The sequence below is a fragment of the Solanum dulcamara genome, chromosome 2 (genome assembly GCF_947179165.1).
Source record: "Solanum dulcamara chromosome 2, daSolDulc1.2, whole genome shotgun sequence".
Taxonomy (NCBI): Eukaryota; Viridiplantae; Streptophyta; class Magnoliopsida; order Solanales; family Solanaceae; genus Solanum; species Solanum dulcamara.
In genome coordinates, this window is record NC_077238.1 from 4,909,001 (window position 1) to 4,931,276 (window position 22,276).

A 22,276-nucleotide genomic window follows, 5' to 3' on the forward strand; every position below is an offset into this window, starting at 1 on the left:
AGATAATAGAAGTCATTCACAAATTAAATTACATAAAAAATCAACTAAAGTAATTGCCTTCATCAAATAAGATGGTAATTTGAAAGGAAAAAAAATGGTAAGGAACATGTTCACAATATTTTAACGAAAATGCAGCATATGAAGCGTAAGACGCACATTGGGCTACAACCATAAACAAAAGCCTAGTATTTAAATAAAAAGTAGTAACGAGTGAGGTTATATACCGAGTGAGCTAATCCACCGAGTTTTAAATCATACGTCAGGAATTTTTTTGGCTATAAAAGATAAATAAGAAGTGTCAAACAAGAAGAATGCTACATTTTGTGTTGCCACCTTTGTGCTGAGAACATAGTAAATGGCACTGCAAAAGGGAAAAAGTAAAAACCAACCAAATCTTACTAATTCTATAACTACATTATGCATTCCAAAATTTCATCAAAATACAATTTCTAAGTTCCCCACCCCACCCATAACATTCTTGTTCCCCTTCCCTATATCATAAATTCTTGCTCTTCTTGATGACATGCCAGAAAGAAAGCCTAAACAAGAACACTTTATGAATCACTCCCAATAATCGTTGCTCTCGGTCCTTACTTCAGATGGCTCGACGACTTGTGCCTCTTGGACTTCAGCAGAGTTTGAATCTGACTCGATTGATGCCTCTTCTGATGCCTCGGTCTCTTCCTCGAATCTTCCCCATCTTCCTCCAAGAGCCATTGCCATCATCTCGTAGATCTTGTTACCCAACTCAGCTGGACTATCAGGCTGTTTCCAAGGTGTCTCAGTGTTAAATTGATGTATCAAGAAGAAACAACTTCTTATGCTAAACAAGGAAAGACAAGGTGTGTTCCACAGTACTTACAGTAAATCCACTGGAGATCAATGCGGTGTCGAACAGCAGTTCCACAGCCCGCTTGGCATCAGAACTATCGGGCGAATTTTTGCATGCAGCCTGCAAATAGTTCCACCGAACCATTGGTTGACAAATACATGCAATTCTTAGTTGAACTTTACCGTATTTTTCTTCTATGGGGGAAAACAGTTCTTGTGAAGTCACAAAAATAATCTACTAACCATATAATTTCTTTTATAAACTGTTGGTACGCTTTATGATACAAAGCGTCAAAAGGATACAACAACTACGCCTCGGTCCAAAACAAGTTGGGGTCAGCTATATGAATTCTACAACAACCTACCCAGTGTGATCCAACAAGTGTGGTCTAGGGAGGGTGGGCTACATAAAGCGTACCATGGGGAGGGTGGGGTATGCTTTATGATACAAAGCGTCAAAAGGATACAACTACTACGCCTCGGTCCAAAACAAGTTGGGGTCAACTATATGAATCCTACAACAACCTACCTAGTGTGATCCCACAAGTGCGGTCTAGGGAGGGTAGGGTGTACGCAAACCTTAGATGTTATGTTTTACTTTTCTAAAAGAAAATGAGCAACAGAAAATCAATTGATACATCCCAGGCAACTTGTATGAAATTTTAACTAGTAGTCCTCACCCGACACCCACTATATGGTCATTGAAGATAATGCCAAGTGTAAACATAGCAGTGATGCACAATAATCACTGTACATTTCATCGTTCTGCTGCATATGTATATATATTATTAGAGAACACACTCTTATGAACTTAAAATATTGATATTCTTCAGCGAAATATTGGATGAATGAGACTTCATGACACAATCTCAGAATTATCTTCTCACACGTCAAGTGATCAACTTAGTTCAAATTATTGCGATGACATTCTAACATGTTACCAAATTCTTGTATGTAAAAATTGATTCCATATAAACTCTGTTTCTACTCTCTCTATTCCAATTTATGTGCCACACTTCCTTTTTTAGTCCCAAAGAATGTCACCTTTCTATAATTAGGAAGGATTTAACTTTTAAATTCTCATTTTACCCTTAATGAAATGATTTATAGCCACAATGGTCAAGGAGTGATTTGAACTACAAATTTTAAAAGTCTTCCTTTTTTTCTTTAACTTTGTGCCAAGTCAAACTGTGCTACATAAATTGGGCGGAGGGAGTATTTGATTTCACAACACTTGACTAAACTTACAACTTTGATAGAATCCAAATAATCAAGGAACTAGCTAGTAGGTACGAAGATTGAGCAGGGAAAACTTACATTTAGGTCTTTGATGATTGGATGATCAGGATTAACCTCCAATATTCTTCTCCCTCTCATAAATTCAAGGGTTGAAGTGTCTCCCAAGGTTTGTGCTCTCATCAATCTATTTCATACACACAAAAATGAAGATCTTCAACCGAGATTCTTGCAATTTCCAAAATTAAATAAACTGAAAAAGATGCTAGGAATAATAACCCACAGACCTTTCCATGTTGGCAGACCAACCGAACTTTCCAGATACAAGCACACATGGTGATGAGCTTAAACGCTTTGAAACTTGTACTTTTGCCACCTTATCACCCAACTGTTGTTTTATCCAATCACATAGAAGATTGTACTCTTGCTTGGCTTCCCTGTCTTTCACCTCATCATCATCATCTGCAATCAATGCCGGAGACCAAAATATGTTAACATTCTGGAACCAGGTCAAACTTGAATAGCCGTTTCATTTATATTTCTCCAATACCCCTTCTGCTGTTTAGTTGACTGCTAACATAGTGGGAAATGAAATTTAAAAGGGAAGACACAAAATATTTAAGGAAATCATTTCTACACTAAGTTCCTAGTCAATGCAAGAAAAAATGAGCTTACCAAGCTCCAGGTCCTCTTTGCTTATGTCAACAAACTTCTTTTCCTTGTATGTTTGTAGATTCTGGATAGCCACCTCATCTATTGGTTCAACAAGGTACAACACCTATATCTCAGCAACACAAGCAAATGTTAGGAGCGTGTACAAACAGAGGGTATTCTAGTGAGAACTTAAGCCAGATAACATGATTCTCCGACACAGCCTTCCCTAAAGCACATGTTTTTGTTTTCCATTGAACATCCAAGAATGACATGACATACAGATTAAGATGAGAGTTGAATTTGTGTTTTGTTTAGTGCCGAATGCAGAGTATGTACTGGCAGCAAGTTCGCTTTTCCTCTATAAAAGAAATAATTTGGAAAGTTCAAAAGCAGTAGTCATACAACTTTTTGAGATATACGCTATAATGGGACCATTATAGAAAATGGAATATCATTCTGCGACAACCAAAAAAGAAAAGGTGGAAGTTCAAACTGACATTGGTAGGAGCAAGAAAAGGGAGTACAGAATGAAACTATTCATCCAAACATCAATCTGGATGTCAAAAGGATAAAGAATCATAAATTAAAAAAAACAATTCTTTGGAGATCCTAGCAGAAAATTTATGACGCTTTTAACCATCCAGACAACTATAAAGATGGTGACACTTACAGTATTCAATTTTTTGTTACATTTTTCAGGGCTGTTTCTCTTTTTATTTGTTACTTCCTTTAGGGAGGGGGAGGGAAGAGGAATACATCTGCAAAACTCTGCATTCAAACTATAGAGTAAACCAACAGACTTGTCATTCATGCCTATTATGTATCTGGATGGCTTGGTAAAAAAATCCAGTAAAAAGTTGGGATGAAGTACATACCTCAATACCTTTCTGAACCAACTTCTCCAAGAAAGGAGCAGTCCTGGCACTCTGTAAGCTATCAGTAGCCAAATAGTAAATGGCTTTCTGATTTTCGCCCATGTTCTCAACATAGTCATCTAAGCTTATCAATTCTTCTTCACTCTTGGAAGAAAAGAATCTCAGTAATGGGGTTATTCGCTTGTGATTACCAGTGTCTTCAATGCATCCCAACTTTACAAATTTACCAAAGTTCTCCCAGAATTTTTTGTAATCCTGTAATAAAATAGCACACCGCTCTTACAGAATTCAAGAGACTTTACTGATAAGGCACCAAAGGCAAAGAAAGCTTTCATAATATTTTACCTCCTTGTTCTCACTTTCAGAGAGATCCTGAATCATGTCGAATGTTTTTCTCACTAGTCTTTTTCTCATAATCCGAACCTAGGATGAAATAAATAAATATATTACAGTCCAAGAACAGGATCTTCTTTTTCAATCGAACCACAAAAGATAGCTCAAGAAATTGACCATAGTGCACCACCAGCATCAGGGCAGATGGCTAAACAAGACTACAGTTTGTTTGACATATAAAATGTAATTCATTCAAGCATGAAAGTTTTTCCTTACAATTCGGCTCTCCTGCAGGATTTCTCGTGAAACGTTCAGAGGAAGGTCATTTGAGTCCACCACTCCTTTAACAAAGCTCAGGTACCTTGGAAACTGAAATGCATAGAAATTAGCATCAGCTGATTTGGGGGGAAAAAGGGCACTGCACTCTAACTGGCACCCAAAAGCACTCGGGCATCAATTTAAATTTAGATTGCTTAAAGCTGGGATGTAAAACTACACATTCTCTTTTTCTACCACTGAACACGCATCTCATTCTTTTATTTTGCTACTGTAGACCTTCTAAACATGATTCAAGAAGCTCACTTCTCTTCATGTATATTAGTGTCATATATACAGCTCAAAGAATGAGAGACTATGAATTTGTGCATAAGAAACTTCACAATGACACAAGGAAAGAGATATCAATTCTCTTGACATCTCTTCTACAAGTTGTAAATCGAGCTAACATATAGAACTTACCAACTCTCCATCGAAATCATCAGAAATAAAGACACGCTTCACATACAAGCGTATGTTCTTTGTCTTGGGATTTACGACATCTTCATTGTTAAGAGGAGCCATTCCAGGTATATAAAGGACACTTCTAAACTCCACCTCACCCTGCACAAATTGTTATATCAAAGTTAAAATATCAATAAATAAAAAACCACAAATGACTAGTCATCAATCCAATATGACAAGTGAATACCTCTGTAGTGAAGTGAGTGTGGGCAAGTGGATCCAAGAACTCATTAAAAGTTTTCTTGTAGAATTCCTGGTACTGTTCTTTCTCAACTTCTTTTGGATTCCGCATCTACAATTTATTACAGGGAAAAGAGAATTATCCTAACCAGAATGACCACGAAAAAACTATCACATATAAAAAAGGAATACAATATAAAGTACTCTCACTGTAGTCAATAACTCACCCATATAGGTTTTGTCTCATTTGTCAACTCCCAATCCCAGTACTTCTCAGTTTTGGTCTTCTTGGTCATTTTCTTTTCTTCCTGTCATTATAAAGAAAACGGAAACACAAATTCCAATACTGTCAATAAACTGAGAAGCGTAAACACATACTGAAGAGAATACACTGTAAGCACATAAGTCTGAAACCTTCACCTCTGGTTTTTCTTCTCCTTCCTTTGGTTCTTCCTCTTCCTCTACCTGTCAAAATTTACCAATGAGAATCAGGGCCAGCAGCATAGGTGAATAATAGACGACAAACTAGCACAGTGAACCAGGTTGAAACTACCTTGTCCCCTACCAATCCACAAAATAATAATAATAATAATCAACGAATTTATCACATGAGAATGCAAATTGTGGCGTACACTTATCTTAATCATGACACAAACTTTACAACAACCTCTAACTGGTAAAGATTACTACTATGTTGTATAGTAGATGCAAATGTATCAGTTTTTTAAGCAACTATCTCCCCCCTATATCAGCTACTGGTAATGGTATGTTGAATAATAATAATAATAATAATAATAATAATAAACAATCATGATAATAACAGTAAAAATAATAAACAAAAAGTTATCACGTTATAATGGAAATTAGACGTACTTATCTTAATCAAAACACAAGCAGTACAAACAACCTCTTAAGGTAAAGATTAATAGTAGGTGGTTTAAAAGATGCAACTGTTTCAGTTTTAAGCACCAACTGGCTCATATCTGCCCCTGGCAATTGTATTTCGAATCTGAAATTTTGAAGGCAATCAAAACTAGAAATTTATCCAATCACCCACTCCCATCTTGGAAAAAAAGTGTTACAGTAGCTTTGCTAACAATAGTAATATAGTAGTAGATGGATGATCTTTTTATAAGGTTAATGAAAGAGGGCTTCTATATCAAAAACTTTGGAAAATAAATTCATGAACAGGAGTTATACATTAGCTGAAATCACAAAAGAATTCTTCTAAAACACCAAATCAAAAAGAATTCTCCAAAAACACCAAATCTAAAAGAGGAGGTGAAGGTTAAAACAGCCTTAGTTATACAAGAGCCTTACCTCAATTGTTCTTGATTTCTCCTGCCACGTGTAAATTGGAAAAGAAACAAACTGTGAATAATTCTTCACCAAATCTTGGATCTTCTTGGGCTCGGAATACTCGTATTTGTCATCATCCTACAAAAATATGATAGCCTATCAAATTGCATCTACCACAGGGAACAAAGCATTCACAATTCCCTCTACTGATCCATCTTAACACACCAAAGAAGATAAATCACAAGGTTATGACTCTCCAAGTTAAACGTCTTACAATTTTCAACCTATTATCATCCACAGAAGTCATTAGTTGACATGGTCAATGATGAAATTTAGGAACTTATCTTTAATTTATTGTAATACCCTGTAGTTCAGTAAAATTAGGAAATGAAACAAAATGGAAGATTCATCATCACGCATGCTCAACCCAGGGGATTTAGGCATAAAGCCACCAAGAGAAGGAACAGAAGTATCGTAGTACCCTCAAATAAAGTGTAATTTTTGTTCCTCGAGGTAGAAGGTTGTCAGGATTAGTTTCCTCTCTGATGACATATGAGCTACTGTCAGCCTCCGCCTCCCAAACATACTGTTTATCTGACTTCGGACTCTTTGTGGAAACTACGACCTGATTGTACGAAAAGACCAAAAATAACAAAATCAGAGGAATGGCAATGGTTATGTTTTTATAAATAAAACCATATAAAATGAGCAGCTACCTTTTGAGCAACCAGAAACGCAGAATAGAAACCAACACCAAATTGACCAATCAATCCATTGTCCGCTCCAAGGTCTTTGTTTTCCTATGGATAGAATAGCAGTATAGTTCTTAGATACAATAACTTTAAACGACAATTAAAGTCTGAACCAGTGCAGTTACTCCAGAACATGAATATACCCTTTAGTACCTTAAGTGCCTTCAAGAATTTTGAGGTACCACTTTGGGCAATAGTCCCAAGACAGTCTATGAGCTCCTCTTTGGTCATTCCAATACCAGTATCCCTGCATTATCAATTAATTAGTCCCTTCACTAGGAAAGCATTAATGCAGCAGCTAGACCTTAAACCACATACGTTATAGTAATAGTCCCATTGTCTGGATCAGGTTTGATGCGAATCTCTAGCTCACCAGAATCTCCAAGTAAAGAGGGCTCCGTCAAACTCAGAAATCTCAACTTATCAAGGGCATCACTAGCATTACTGTCCAAGGAAGAATCTGAAGTTAGCAACATCACATAGAGGAAAAGAGGAAATTCTAAACGACAATTATCAAGCATCATGAAGACTTCAACATGTGCATTCGGAAAAAATGAATCCTATGGAAACCCGAAGTAGGCAATCTTTTCTATTTTTCCGAATCTGTCAAGATGAAAATAGAGGGATTGGCTTAACTTACTCTATGCGGTTGCTCAACAAAAAAAAAAAATACCTAGTGTAATACCACAAGTGGGGCCTGAGAGAATAGGATGTATGTAAACCTTACCCCTACCATAGTGGGGTAGAGAGGCACGGTAGCAAGAAACCAGTGACAGATATCAACACGGAGAATTAAATGTAAACTATATGACAAATGGTTTTTGACACAAACATCGTGATTTCTATGTCATCTACAAGCAGTAACTATTAAGCCATAACTCTAAGAGGTCAATGATTACTAATGTTATCAAGAAAACAATGTACTCCTTCTGTTCTAAGGACAATTTATGTGACACCCTTTCTATTTTAGTCGGTCCCCAAAAGAATGACACATTTATATATTTACAAACAATTCAACTTTTAAACTTCTCAAATATGTATGGTAGTAGTAAGTAGTGTACAGATGTCCGGCCACTCAGGAAAAGCAAAGAAAGGGGAGAGATGCCCTCACCTCACAAGCTCTCGCAAGAAAACCTCCTTGTGACTGTATAGACTGTGAACAATCAAGTCTAATAGGCGACTGACCTGCATCCGACAAAGAAAAATTAGCATAAAGTGGACAAAGGACTATCAGCTAAATAAAACTAAGCATTCAAGAGCTCATACAATTAACTAAAGATTGGATCTTTCTATGTTAAAACCCATATAAATGACAATTTCATAGATTGATTTCATCATTGACTAAAAGGAAACATCTAAATTCGAACTACCAACTCCTCTTCAATCAACTATACCTCAACAACAAACTAATTACAACTGACAATACAAATCCATTGTATCCATTCAATGTTTATACAATTCATAATGTTATGACTGGCCAAAACTGAATATAATCCAAACCAACCCAATACAGCTACAACAACATACTCAAACCTTATCCTACCTCAGACGAGGTAGAAAGGCTATTTCCGATAGACCTCGACTCAAGAAAACCAATCCAAAACAGCTAAAAACTGAAAATTACAAACCAAAACTTTAAACTTTACAAAAGAAAATGAAAACCCCACCTCAGCCTGATACTCATGGGTCTCCCCAGAAGTCTCAGAAGCTTCTTTTTCAGCTACAGCAGAAGCCTCACATCTAACCACTACTCTAGCATCTCTTTTATCCTGTTTCCACTTCAACCCAGATTGTAAAAATCCATTCTTGATATTATTCCTAGGCAAGAAAGTACTTTTAAGACAGACCCTATTGGTATTACCACTCCCCAATACAAAAGGACTGTAAGGCACTGAAGCCATAGGTGAAGAAGTCAAACTCCTGCTTACTACAGGGGCCATTATCTAAACTATTTTGAGGGGGAAAAAACCACAAAGGATTTTTGATGTTTCTATGAGTTTTTTCACTGTGTTTTTTGTGTGTTTGTGTGAGTATGGATAAAGGGGTTGGCCAAGAATTATTGAGGGTTTGTTTAAAAACCCTCAAGTGTGGAGAAAGGGGTTTAAGGGAGAGAGTAGAGGGTTCTAGAAGTGTACATACAATTGGAGAGTTTGGTTTTTCTGGAAGTTTGTGTTTGAGAATTATAAGGTGAGGATGCTGTCATGTCAGCAATCACAATTATCTTGATATATTTTTTAAAAAGAAAATTAGTAATATTTTTATTTTCCAATTTACATGTTCTTGTTAGGGAATTCTTCTGTGTTGAAACTTCTCAATCTTGCAATCTAGAAAGGATGAGCAGAGCTAATGATAGGAAAGTTTTTACTCACTGATTAAAAAAATAAGAAGTTATGGGTCCTAAATGAGTTTTTTTGACAAAAAAAGGGACCAAACTATCTAAAAGCAAAATCTATAGAAGGTTATTGTAAATATTTGTGATAAAGTGTCAAAAACACATTTAAACTATCATCTTTTTTGAATTTCATACCTAAATTATTGAGAGTGTGAGTTTCATACCTAAACTATCACTTCACACACCTCCTCAGCGGTGTGTGTAATACACTCTCTCTATTTTTTGAATATTTTTGCCACAGGGCTAAAATATTTTATATTGATAAAAATTAAATAAACTATTAATATTAGTTAAAAGTTAAAACTAAAGTATTTCTATCTCCAAAAAAAAAAATTATTTTTTTAAAAAAGTTATTTTTTAAAAAAAAGTTTAAACTATTTTTCTCACTCATGTGTATGTATCTAATACAAGAGCAAAAAATTGGAAGAGGAGGGTTAGATGTGGTGGATAGAATTTTTTAAAAATATATATATAAAAATAATATCTAAATTATTATTTGAAGGGGGGGAGAAGATGAAGTAAGAACTTTTTTTAAAAAGTTTTATAAAAGAAATTTAGAAAACAAATTGGGGGGGGGGGGGTATTATGGTGAGAAAAAGTGGTGAAATGGGGTAATAAAATATTTTATATATTTTTTTAGGGTGGATAGTAATACTTTAATATTTAATTTTAACAAATTTTAAGAATTTATTTAATTTTTATCTAGGTGAAATATTTTATCTCTATGGAGTGTGATGTGATAAATTTTTTAAAATAAAAGAGAGAGTGTATCATACACATAGGGGTGTTCATGGTCCGGTTTGACTCGGTTTTTGGCTAAAACTAAACCAAACCAATTAAGGCGGGTTTTTTTAATATTCAAACCAAATCAAACCATTATAGTATAAATTATATCAGTTTCGATTTTATCGATTTTGTTAGTTTTATCGGTTTGGTTCATTTTTTACGAGTTGAAATAATATATTTTATAATGCAAAAAAAATGACAAACTTATTTACTACCTTCATACTGCAAATCAATAGAATTTCAAAACAACTGTCATAAATCTTCGAAGATACCTGAACTCGTTCAGAGGTAGTGAGGACAGAAAAAAAATATATAAGCTAAATAAGTTACCATCTAAAGTCCAAACTAGAGCTATAAGAGAGAAGCACAAATGGTTCCAATAATAATAAACTTAAATATGTCCTGACTGGAACTATGTCTGATGTTCTTGTAAAGTATATAAGCTAAAATGATAAGCTCTAAAAAGGGCAAAATATCAGCAACATAAATCCATAAGTTGGTGGATTGTTCAACTCCTACGTCCACGAAGGAAATGACTTCAAAATAAAGAATTGACAGCCTGTTTTGACTATCTAAGTTCGATATCGAATCTGAGAAAAGAAACCACCATAACAAAAAGAAGTCATTCAAGAAGCATTATTTTTTTCACTATTGCATGAAGTAATTGAAGCATTTCAGCCCTGACCAATAGAAAACTTGCTACTTTACCTTTCTCCAAGATGAAACTATTTGAAAGAAAACTGAAAGCATGGATCAGCACAGCAGCATATGCAAAAATAGCATCAAAAGAAATTACAAAATTTTCACCACGGGGAAGATAGCAACTACTGCATAGTAGTACAACCTCCACAACAACAAAATTAAGAAGGCTAGACCATAAAAGGTTAATTATATACATTACTTTTTCATTAATCAAGTTGAGAAAAATAACAAAAAATTTAAACAGTCCTCCGAATGATCAACATTCAACACAAAAGAACCATATACCCAACTGTCACCACAGAAAGATCGCTTAATTGCTTGCATAAAAGTGTGATTAAATACAAAAAATAAGTTAATAGCATAATCCAAAAGTACTTCAGGTGAAGCAACAGCAAAAACCTAAAAATTAACTACCAAAGAGCACAACAGTTACACTACGAATTTCAATTGCAACATCCAAACTAATCAATTCTCAAAGTTGTGCCAGCATATTCTGAAAAAAAGAAAGAAGAAAGTTTAACAAAGTAGGCATTAAAATTTTTTAAAACATAAAAGACATATTCATAAAGAGTTAAATGTATAAATTTACCTTTTTCAACTATCTTAAGTTTCTGAATTTCTTCTAAAAAATCTTCAAACTTGCATTCTTTGAAAGTTGATCTTAACCATTGTTGAGTGCAAATAAGAGCTTCTACTATTTTTAGAGATAAAGAACTTCGATAAGAGTCAAGAATCCGATCACCGATGCTAAAAGCTGATTCAGAAGCAATAGTAGAAATAGGAATAGAAAGAACATCTCTTGCCATCCTAGAAATAATTGGAAATCTAGTCGAAAATTTTTTTCACCAAGCCAAAATATCTAACTCTTTGGTCATTTCCAAATCATCTACCAAGTACTTCTCAAGTTCTGATTTATTTTCAGTATTGTCTTCATCTACCAAATATTTCTCCTATTGTGATTGCCACATCTCGTCACTATGCATGGTATCAATTTCATCATTCAAGCTTGTTTGACCATCAATTTTATCGGTATGAGTCCCACAAAAAGAACTCATATAGTAATCATACAAGCGACTCAAAGTATCCATCACTTTTTTTGATTTTTTGGCTCCCACTAAATAACCATAAGAGTTTTTAAACAGATATTCCACATATTTCAACTTGTATCGAGGATCCAAAACAACAGCAATGAATAATAACTTGTTCATACTTTCAAAAGTACCCCAATATTTGTTAAATTTAAGCTCCATCTTTTTAGTCATATCACTCAAAATAGAATTTTCACTACGAACATATTTGCAAATTATCTTTTGAAGATTAAAGATCTCATGAAAGAAAGAATTGGAAGTAACATATGAAGTTCCTGAGAATTTCAAAGTTACCTGGTAGAAAATCTCAAGAAACTTAATGAAAACTTTAACATTCTTTCAATCATCTATCGATGGATGCCCTCCCACATTATTTGTTTCTAAACAATACTTGAGGTACTTGTGATCATCATCATACATTCTTGAAAATGTCTTTTCAAATTTTATAGCTTATCTAGCATCATATATGTGGAGTTCCATCTAGTCTTAATATCTAAAGTCAAAAGACCATGAGTGTCAATCTTAACCTTCTCGACAAATGACTTAAAGGAATCAAACCTTCCAGCTGAGGACTTAACATATTTGATAGCATTTCTTACCCGATAAATAGACTCGTTTTGTTCACCAAGTCCTTCTTTCACGATCAAATTTAGAATATGAGCATTACATCTAACATGTAAGAACTCATTTCCTAAGATGCCTCCTTTTCAATGCTCAATTCTTCTCTTCAAGTGTTTAATTGCAGAATCATTAGCAGTTGCATTATCTAAGGTCACTGTGAATATATTATTAATTTCTCAATCAAATAAGCACGTCTCAATCCCCTTAGCAATTGTTTCACCCTTATGATCTGATGTTTGGAAAAAGTTGAGAATTTTCTTTTTCAAATTCCACTCATCATCGATTCAATGGGCAATGACAACCATATAAGTTAGATTTTGAAGTGATGTCCACGTATCACTAGTAACACATACACGTTGATTATGAATAAGTTTTTTAAGATTTTCTTTCTCTTCTTGATATATTTTCAAACATTGTCTAGCAACAGTCAAGCAAGAAGGGAATTAAAATTTAGGCAAAGCAACTACCATTAATCTCCTAAAACCTTCCCCTTCAACAACTTTAAAAGGTTGTTCGTCAATAATGACAAACTCAGCAATGACTCTCCTAATCTCATTGACGTTAATCACAACCTTTTCTACAATACATGTACTATATGCTTGTTTCCTTTTTTAACTACCTTGATTCTTGATTGATTTCTGTCAATAATTCTAAGAGGAGAATTAGGAAAAACCTCATTTAAATATCTCCATAGCGTTGAGGTCCCATTCGTACTTTCAGAAGCAAAGTTACTAGTACAGTAGTTACATTTCGCCCTTTTCTTACCCCATTTATCAAGATATTCAATATAGTGTTTTCAAACGCCGAATGTTCTCTTGTCACTACTCACAAGGTTATGATCAGAGTCGCAAAGAGTTGTTTATTTTTGCTTTTTATCATAATTGGGAGTAATATCACGAGTTTTATCACCGTCATGCTCAGATTCCAGCAAAGTAGTTGGAGATACTTTGTTGGTAACCTCCGCTGGCTCCACCTCTTTCTGAGTAGTTGTAATTTCCATCTGAAAAAAGTATCTGAAAATCTAAATAAATAGAGAAATCCAAAATCATTAAATAAAAATTAAATCAACAGAAAAAACCTAAATCAGTGGAGAAAATCTAAAATAACAGAGAAATAAAATAAAAAATACATACAAGATGAAAGAATAGAGAAGCAATTCATTCAAGTAAAACTTCAAAGACACAAAAATAATTACATAAACAAAGAGTAAGGAATATACAAAAAGTAACCCAAAAAGTAAAAGAAAGAAAAAGTTACAGACTTACAGGGATTAAATCTTTTTGCACTCAATTGTTATCGTGAGAGACTGAGAGCAGAATAGAGGTCTACAGGGTTTGGGAGGAAATAAGAGGGAACTGAAATTTTAACGAGGGAAAAAATCATTTATGCTAATTATTCAATAAGAGTTTTTATTTTACTTTAAACATAAATGGGCTTGGGGAACACGGGCTAGATTTTTTTCTTGGGATGGTCCTAAAATATGAAGAAGTTAAAAAATAGATAAAGTTTAATAAACATATATAAATATATATAATATTTTAAATTTGTACATATTTATCGATTCGGTTCGATTTTCTTTATGTGTAACACCAAATCAGAACAAATATTATTGGTTTTTAAAAATCTAAAATCAACCGAGTCGATTTTTGATTTATTAAATCGGTTTGACTTGATTTATCGATTTGGATCGATTTTTCGGTCTCGTTCGAACACCCCTACACACACACCATGGTGAGAGTGAAATAAAAAAGAGGGGCGTGTTTCTCAAACTAAGAAATGATAATTTAGGTATGAAACTTATGCTCCCAATAGTTTAGGTATGAAACTCAAAAAAGATGGATAGTTTAGGTGTGTTTTTGGCACTTATCTCTAAATATTTTTATGAGTCATGGTTCTTGGTTGTTTATCTATTTGGGTTTTTCCCCTGGATGTTCTATATTTTTGGGGTTCGACTAATACGATTTGCATTTAGAAGATATATTTTAAAGATAAAGTATTTTCTATGAAAATTAGTTTCATACTCGGAAGTCAAAACTCATTTTTTTTTTATTTTTAGTATAAAAGAATATCTATCGCTTTACTCCAATCTTAAATTATTCTTAGTTGTTTATATTGTTCCAATTTATATACATGTCTATTTGTACTCAAAGATATTCCAATTCCTTTTTGTTTCCCTTTTTCCATGACAATTCTTGTTTAAGGCTTTTGGGGATATGCAGAGATGAAATTTTAGAATACTAATGTTTACATATGGTGAATTTGAACCTAGGTCCATTAACTACACAGTGCATTGGGCTTCATAACTAAATTTCAAACTGAGCCCCACAAGAAGTTTAGTCAATTAATTGAATAATTCACAGTTTGAATTAACAAACATTTTGGAAGTAGTCACGAAAGACCAACAAATATTCGATAATCAATACAGATTTAGCAATAAATAAGACACGATACAATAAAAAGATCCATAAAGGTTGAACAAATATAATGGAATCCCCCTATAAACTCACACAAATATCCTTTTTATCTTCAAAGATAGTTAACTTTAATATGAAGATTTAAAAGATTATTTAGTCTTATAACAATAACCAAATTACAAGACTGACTAAATTATAATAATAGCCACTTGAGCATATTAATGACTGTGAAGTCTTCCTTCCGTGCTTTCTTTAAGTCCCCAGACCTCATTATGGTTGGAAGAGGACTCCAAAACCCCTCATGACTTCTTTGGTTGTCATTCTTTTTCTCATACACTCATTTAAATTTGTTATGGACTTTAAAAACTCTTTTAATAAATTTTCCATTGCCATTTGAACTCTTTGTCATGAGTAATTAAAAGTTGTCATATCCAATATAGCTAACACACTCACTCTTGATATCGATCTTGATACCTCAAGTTTCATCACGAGCACCATCATTTTTGCCTTTGCTTATATTTAATAATCATATATTATCATTTATCCTAATCTTTTTTTTTAATAATAACTCTACTCATGATACATAATTTATTTTTATAATATTATAAATTTATTCTTCAGATTGTTTATGTGTGTTATTACGTAACGACGAAAAATGATACAATCCATCTAATATTGTATAATATTCATTAAAATAATTTAGTACAACACATTACATATACTATTATAAAACGACATGTAACAACCATCCAAACAAGCTGTTAAGATAGTTATTATCTGAAAAGTTTTTTTATTAAACATGCTTCTGATGTTTGCAAGACAGACAAGTTTTTGCATTAGTAGAGTACATCATTGGTCTCTTTTAACAAAAACAAAGAATAGGTGCCAGAAAGTAACCTCATAAACAGTTCAATAGTAAAATTTCACGGGGTACTATCTCCATTTCACATAGATTTTATAATTGGAATTTGAAAATTTGAGTTTTTAAAGTTGTGATTTTTGAAACTTGAAATTGCATTTGGACATGCATTTTACTTGGAAAAAATTAAATTTTTAAAAGTGAAGTGAAATTTCTCCCTAAAACTGATCACTTGAAAATATTTGAAGATCAAATTTTCAAAATCTTATCAAATTTTAAGGCGCAGAGCCGCAGATATTTAAAAATACATTTTCAAATCATGATTCAAAATTTATGATCAAACACTAGTTTATTAAGACTCTTCCAATTCTGTTTACAAAGGAGTGAAACATTGATTAGACCCCACTTTTACAAATCAAGATTAGGTCAGGCTAGTTGAAAAATGATGGTGCTGTTTAGACTCAAATTTATTAAGTTGCCGGTGTTTTGAGAATAATAAAAAAAAAGCTTCTTTAAAAAAAAAAAGCTTCTTCCCTTGTTTTACAAACTCTAGACTGCATCCTCACTGTCCAAGTCCATGATAAGTATTACTTGTTTTGGTACAACATACCTCATGGATTAATCCTTTGGCTACGCCATATCGAGCCTAAAAGTGCACGCATCATGTGATCTTGTGTGTTGTCTTGTTTAATACTTTACTTTTCACTGATCTTTAATCGTTGTGTAGGTCAACTTGTGCACATCTTATTAATTTTACGACTATCAATATAAGTCCGGATAACTCTATCCATCAAGACTTGAAAGAAATCACCCATTATTTTTTTGCCTACATTGAGTTATGAACCCGAAGCATTATGGTTCTCAACTCATTTCATTGGCCACTAGTAACAACAAGAAGTCAACAAGGTACCCAATTTAGTCCAACAACATACCCAATTTAGTCCCTAAGTGAGGTCTAAGAAGGATAAAAATATACACAAACCGTATCATAACATTTGTAGGATAGAAAAATTGTTTTTGATAAACCACCACTCAATTATGAGCATCATGTTCTTAAACTTGTTGCTCATTAACTACTGACAATTGCAGGTGGTTACATCTTTATCCTAGGAAATGCTAATGAAGCTATCAAATCAAAAATCATGATCCAAATATGTTTGTTATAAAACAAGATGTTTGGAATGTTGCTTTGATAAGATCTCCAATAAGCTTTTTCTTTGTCAATAGAAATTAAAGGTGTCACACTACAAATGAAATCATGATCTTTGTGGTCCCTTTTAAAAGAGCAAATTCTTGAGTATAAAAGCAACATTCTTCTTCTATTTATAATCAAGAACCTCATTTACTGGCTCTCTAATCACTTTATCTTGATTTTGTTTCTTTATTTTTTAAGATCTTCTAATCTTCAAAAACAAAAGTTTAGAACAAAAATCATGTAATGGGGGTCCATAAATCATTTCATGATAAAGAATGTTTCAAAAAGAATTAGCAATCTTGAAGAATGGACTGCATATGTAGGGACCAATACTAAAATTTTAATAAAGAAAGAACATAAAAAATAAATAAATAAAAAAAGATCCTGTGTTACCAGGGTCTGGGGAAGGCACTCCAAGGGTATGATAGACATCCTATCATAGTACGTGGATGCTTCCACGACTCGAACACATGACCAACATAGATCACACAGAAATAACTTTACTGTTGCTCCAAGGCTCCCGTTTAATAAAGAAAGAACATATTCTAATCATAAACATGTAGGTAGTGATATAATATATCAATGTGGTCCAAACATTCTGCAAATGTCCTCAAATTTTCACCTTTTTTTTCCTTTTCCTTTTTCTGTGACACTTACAATACAGAAAGATTATCAGGAAAAAAAAATGTCATTCAAATAAAGGAAAAGGAAAACTCAAAAAATTGCTTTGGCAGACAGTAATAACAATTTAAAGACTTTAGTTGTATTAGTCCTCCTCTGCTAGTGTCTGTTTCAAACAGTCAATGTTGCACAATGCTACTGATCTCATCATGTCTCCAAATCTGCAATCATTCAAAATCAATAGTCAAAATACAGCATGATGACATTATTAATCATATTGTAAGACCATAAGTGAAAGTGTCGACAGTACGAACAACTTTTACACTATCAGATCATCTAAAAGGTAACTAGGTAATCTCATTCATAATAAGTGGTACTAGTTAACGTGCAAAACAAGGAAGGTAAATTGTTACAACAAGTTAAAATACGATAAAAGAAGTAAGATAACTATAGGTCATCGTTCATATTAAGTGAAATTAGTTAACGTGGCAAATAAGGTAGGTAAATTAGTTAACGTGGGAAATAATGCAGGTAAATTGCTACATTAAAATACAAAGATAGAGGTCAGATAACTATATGTGATCGTCCATAATAAGTGGAATGTGATAGTTAACATAAAACAAGATGTTAAAGGACACATTGATAGTGTAAAAATTCTTTACCGGTCAATGCTGTTCCGCCCTCTCTCAGATTGATCAGTGCTAATTCTTGATTTCCCAAAGTAATCCATGCTTTTTCTTGGTTTTTCCCTCCTGTCAAAACTAATTCTTGGCTTCAATTTTCTGTCTGTGCTAGGCCTTATTGCAATGATCTCTTTTTGTTCAGTACTGATTCTCGACGACTTCTCTGAAATGATCTCCTTTTGTTCAGTACTGATTCTTGACGACTTCTCAATCTCTTCAATGCTTGGTCTGCACTTAATTTCGTTCGTAATATCAAGAGTATAATCTAAGTCAATTATACTTTCCTCAAGCTCAACATTTTTGGAGTAATCTGATTGTCTTTCCATTGAAATTATGAACTTCTTGAGATGAGTAAAAAACTGAGGAAAAACTTGCAAGTCACAATGATTTCCTCCTTTTACCCATAAAGGTTCATACTTCATTTTACTGAGCTCCCAAAGCTTTTTACCATGTGAAATATCAACTATGTCATCTTCTGTACCCTGTAGACCAAATAGAACACATTTCAAGAGTATCAATACTGCCACATGAATTGTAAATGCATGTGTGATGTATCCATTCGAGATTATGAGGGTTATACACAAAACATCCTTTTTTTGGCTCTCAACAAAAGTGATCATATCGAAATGAGATATTTTGGGAATTTTTGTGTGACAGCTACTTAAGATGTTTAAACTAATCATTAGTCTAAAAAAAGAAAAATAGAACTCCGCGAGCCTGAAGGCATGCCAAAAAAACAAGAAACACGATATACTCCTCCGATTCATAATATCTGTCTTTTAAGGTTTCTGTATGCTCTTTTTAGAAAGACATTTAATAAATTCAATCATAATAACATTCGTGTAAATTACCCTTTATATCTCCCCCTTAAACGTCTAAATTGGAACGTGAAAGGTACAGTTGGAAAAACAAAAGTAATAAGCTACTCCTTGTTTTTCTAAAACATCAAATATTTGAAAAGTTCAGTTTGCTAAAACGACTAATACTTGAGATCAGAGACTTACATGAATCACAAGAGTGGGACAGCTAACATATGGGATTTTATCAATGTTCTGCAGAAAACAGGAAAAACCAAAAGGAAACTTGTTACTGTTAACATATAAATCAAGAAACTTGATCAACTATTGAACTGAAAATTCTGCTAACCTTGTAAATATCAAGCCAGAGAGAATACTTTATACGATACATAACTCGAAGCCCGGAAAGTATTGCACTTTGCAGAATTACACCCCTAATTTGAGGCAATTTTGTTGCTAATTCAAGAGTTGGACCACTTCCAATTGATTGTCCATATAATATAATGTCTTCCTCCTTCACTTCATAAATTTCTTTTAGACATTTGTAAACAGCTTCTATATCAGCATATGTGTTCTGCTCACTTGGCTAGCTTACACAAAAGCAACATACACAAAAACTTAGATCACAGTATAACTTCTATACACTAACAGCATAAAAGAGAATTGTTACAGTATATTATCATTTAAAAGATAACTACAAGTAACTGTCGGTGATCAGTAGAGGCGAAGGCAGACATCCTACTACAACAGATAAAGTTACACTATCAGCGTCTATAAGTTAAATCCGTCTCGAAATTGAATTCAAGACCAGTGGTGGAACCTGGATTTTCACCAAGGGAATTCAAAATATAAAGAAGTAAAGAAGTCAAGAGGGGTTCAATGTCTACTATATATATACATAAAAACTAATTTTCACCATATATATAACCCTCCTCCGGTACCCTAGCTGAGCCCCTTTCCACGATGACAACAACAATAACTACGTCTCGATCTCAAACAAGTTGGGATCAACTGTATGAATCCTCGCTCGGAATTGGTTAATGAAAAGTGGAAAGAATGGAGTGATTAAATCACATGTCTTTTGTGACATAAACGTGATTACCACTAAACAAACTTTATAACAAATAACATTTGCCAAGAAAAGAAGAAATTAATCCATTCATATCTAAATTATAGTTCATCAAGACATATTTAATACACAATATTAGCTAAGTCAAGTTGTAAAGCTCAAAGTATAGTTTAATTATCATACTCTTCCAGCTCAATTAAAAAAAAACATAACATGTACACTAAAATAATATTAAAAAAAAAAAGAGGCAACATTGCTTACTTCTCCATTAGACCTTCCATATCCAGCATAATCATACCTACAAAAATCAATCAAAATTCATCCTTAAATCAAGAAAATAACAAAAAAATACCAAAAAAGTTCATATGAATGTGCTAGACAATTAATTTACCCCATGACATTTACGCGTAATCGATCACTAAGTTCAACGAAAAATTGGAACATTTGGCCTATATCAGCAGCATTTCCATGTGAATAAAGAAGTGTCATTGTTGCACTTTTGTTCCTAACAAAAACTGCAAAAATATAATGACCTTTCTTTGTTTGAAGAATTGAAACTTCACCTTTTTCACTTTGAGACACATCTATAAGTTTCAATTTTTGTGTTTGTTCATCTAAATCAACTTGATATGATGGCTCTGGAGGGAAAAATGCTAATTTAGATGCAATTGTTGATGCTGCACCACCCATTTTTATTTTTTTTTACAAGATTTTGTCTAAGTGAAAATGATTTTCAAGAACATTTTTTTGATGATTTTGGTGTTTTCTATTTTTGTTGAAGGAAAATGGTTTGCTTTTGCAAAGATGAAAAAAAAATTTGTCAAACGGAGAAATGGACTATGGAGGAGAGTTGTTGTCCTTAAAAAGAGAGTGGCTTTAAAAGTGTGCTAATTAAAAATTAAATTAAATTAACACTAATAAAATAGGATTAATAAAGGTACTTTGATGAAAACATCAAATTAATTTAAGTAAGTGGATTAGTCTGAGATTAAATCAGTTTTTTTGAGAATCTTCATTTATTTTTTTTCCTTGTAGATTTTTTTTAGTTATTAATACTTACTTCTTTTAATAATCTAGGCCTAGTCGCAACCAGAAATTTTAATGAGAATATTTATAATTAATTAATGCACATCTCTAAAAAGTAATCTTTGATATATATATAAATAATATTATTTTTTATACGCACAATACATAGTTTTTCAACGAAAAGTTTTTAGCTTACCACTTTTGTTTGTGTAGCTACGCTACTGCTTACGGATTTGACAGAACTCGATTGTTTCGATCCAAACTAAATATTTGAGTTATAATTTATAATATGTACAAATAATTATTCAAAACTCCATAAACTACCTTTTTTAAAATCAGAACTCAGAAACTCAGAAATCTGACTCCACCATTAATATCTGCTGCCTCCAATACTACTTAGACAGATCCTAAAAAGAATCACTTAATATTTTTTGTTTGTGCTAAAATTTAAACCACGATCTTTCATAATATGATTTTTATCTCACTTTATTGACTAAGCCACATGGTGAACTATTAATAATGCTGAATTTATTTTACGTGAGTCAATTTGACTAATCTTTGAAACTAAATTGAATTAAATTAATTTAATATTTTAGTTTTAAAATTAGATATTCAAAAATTATACAAAAAATATTATAAACTGTAATCTTTTTCATATTAATATGGTGTAAATATACATTTTAAAATATTGATAAAAATTTATGCAGTTTGATTCTTGAGAAGCAAAACGTGACGAGCAAAAATAATTGGTGGAGGTAATTGTGATGTCTCTAAGTAAACCACAACAAAGACTGTGAATTAGCCACTTTGTTGTCTAATAGTTTTGAGTAAATAATCTTAAGTGATATCCAAGTAATAATCATGAGGTTTAAACATGGTTATAATGCAAAAGTAAAATGTGTTTAGAGCAGTAATTAAATGTTCTCTCAAGAAATATTTAAAGTCAAAAGAAGGAGAAGGATCTTTCATAAGATATTATGAACAACAAATCCCCCTTAGCACAAAAATTAAGGAAGTTGTTGATTAACAATTTCTAAACTAATCACCAGAATTAACAAGTCAAAAAAAACAACCTAAAATGAC

At 32.9% G+C, this 22,276-nt stretch overlaps 2 protein-coding genes across 2 annotated transcripts; both read right to left on the reverse strand.

Moving 5' to 3' along the window:
- Positions 1–259: 259 nt before the first annotated feature.
- Positions 260–9,089, reverse strand: LOC129880044 (heat shock protein 90-5, chloroplastic). The gene is made up of 19 exons (XM_055953867.1): positions 8,608–9,089; positions 8,052–8,125; positions 7,259–7,384; positions 7,094–7,187; positions 6,905–6,988; positions 6,670–6,813; positions 6,210–6,326; positions 5,310–5,354; positions 5,117–5,197; positions 4,897–5,001; positions 4,668–4,808; positions 4,206–4,298; positions 3,942–4,019; positions 3,597–3,851; positions 2,743–2,845; positions 2,355–2,529; positions 2,149–2,254; positions 863–952; positions 260–765 (listed from the first exon to the last, which is right to left on the reverse strand). Exons 1-19 carry the CDS (start codon positions 8,878–8,880, stop codon positions 562–564), a joined length of 2,388 nt encoding a protein of 795 aa, XP_055809842.1. The 5' UTR covers positions 8,881–9,089; the 3' UTR covers positions 260–561.
- Positions 9,090–17,546: 8,457 nt separating this feature from the next.
- On the reverse strand, positions 17,547–20,994 carry LOC129874519 (uncharacterized). Its single transcript, XM_055949811.1, has 6 exons — positions 20,559–20,994; positions 20,429–20,465; positions 19,448–19,684; positions 19,306–19,353; positions 18,281–18,783; positions 17,547–17,839 (listed from the first exon to the last, which is right to left on the reverse strand). The coding sequence occupies exons 1-6, from the start codon at positions 20,855–20,857 to the stop codon at positions 17,764–17,766; spliced, it is 1,200 nt and encodes a 399-aa protein (XP_055805786.1). The 5' UTR covers positions 20,858–20,994; the 3' UTR covers positions 17,547–17,763.
- Positions 20,995–22,276: the final 1,282 nt, after the last annotated feature.

Coding starts and splice junctions, on each gene's coding strand:
- LOC129880044 (XM_055953867.1), bottom strand. CDS start 8,880: ATGGCCCCTGTAGTAAGCAGGAGTTTGACTTCTTCACCTATGGCTTCA. Junction 4,809..4,896: donor ACACTCACTTCACTACAGAG/GTATTCACTTGT, acceptor CAATTTGTGCAG/GGTGAGGTGGAGTTTAGAAG. Junction 4,299..4,667: donor ATGATTTCGATGGAGAGTTG/GTAAGTTCTATA, acceptor TATGCATTTCAG/TTTCCAAGGTACCTGAGCTT.
- LOC129874519 (XM_055949811.1), bottom strand. CDS start 20,857: ATGGGTGGTGCAGCATCAACAATTGCATCTAAATTAGCATTTTTCCCT. Junction 19,685..20,428: donor ATGGAAGGTCTAATGGAGAA/GTAAGCAATGTT, acceptor TGTGTAAGCTAG/CCAAGTGAGCAGAACACATA. Junction 17,840..18,280: donor GGGCGGAACAGCATTGACCG/GTAAAGAATTTT, acceptor GAATGATTGCAG/ATTTGGAGACATGATGAGAT.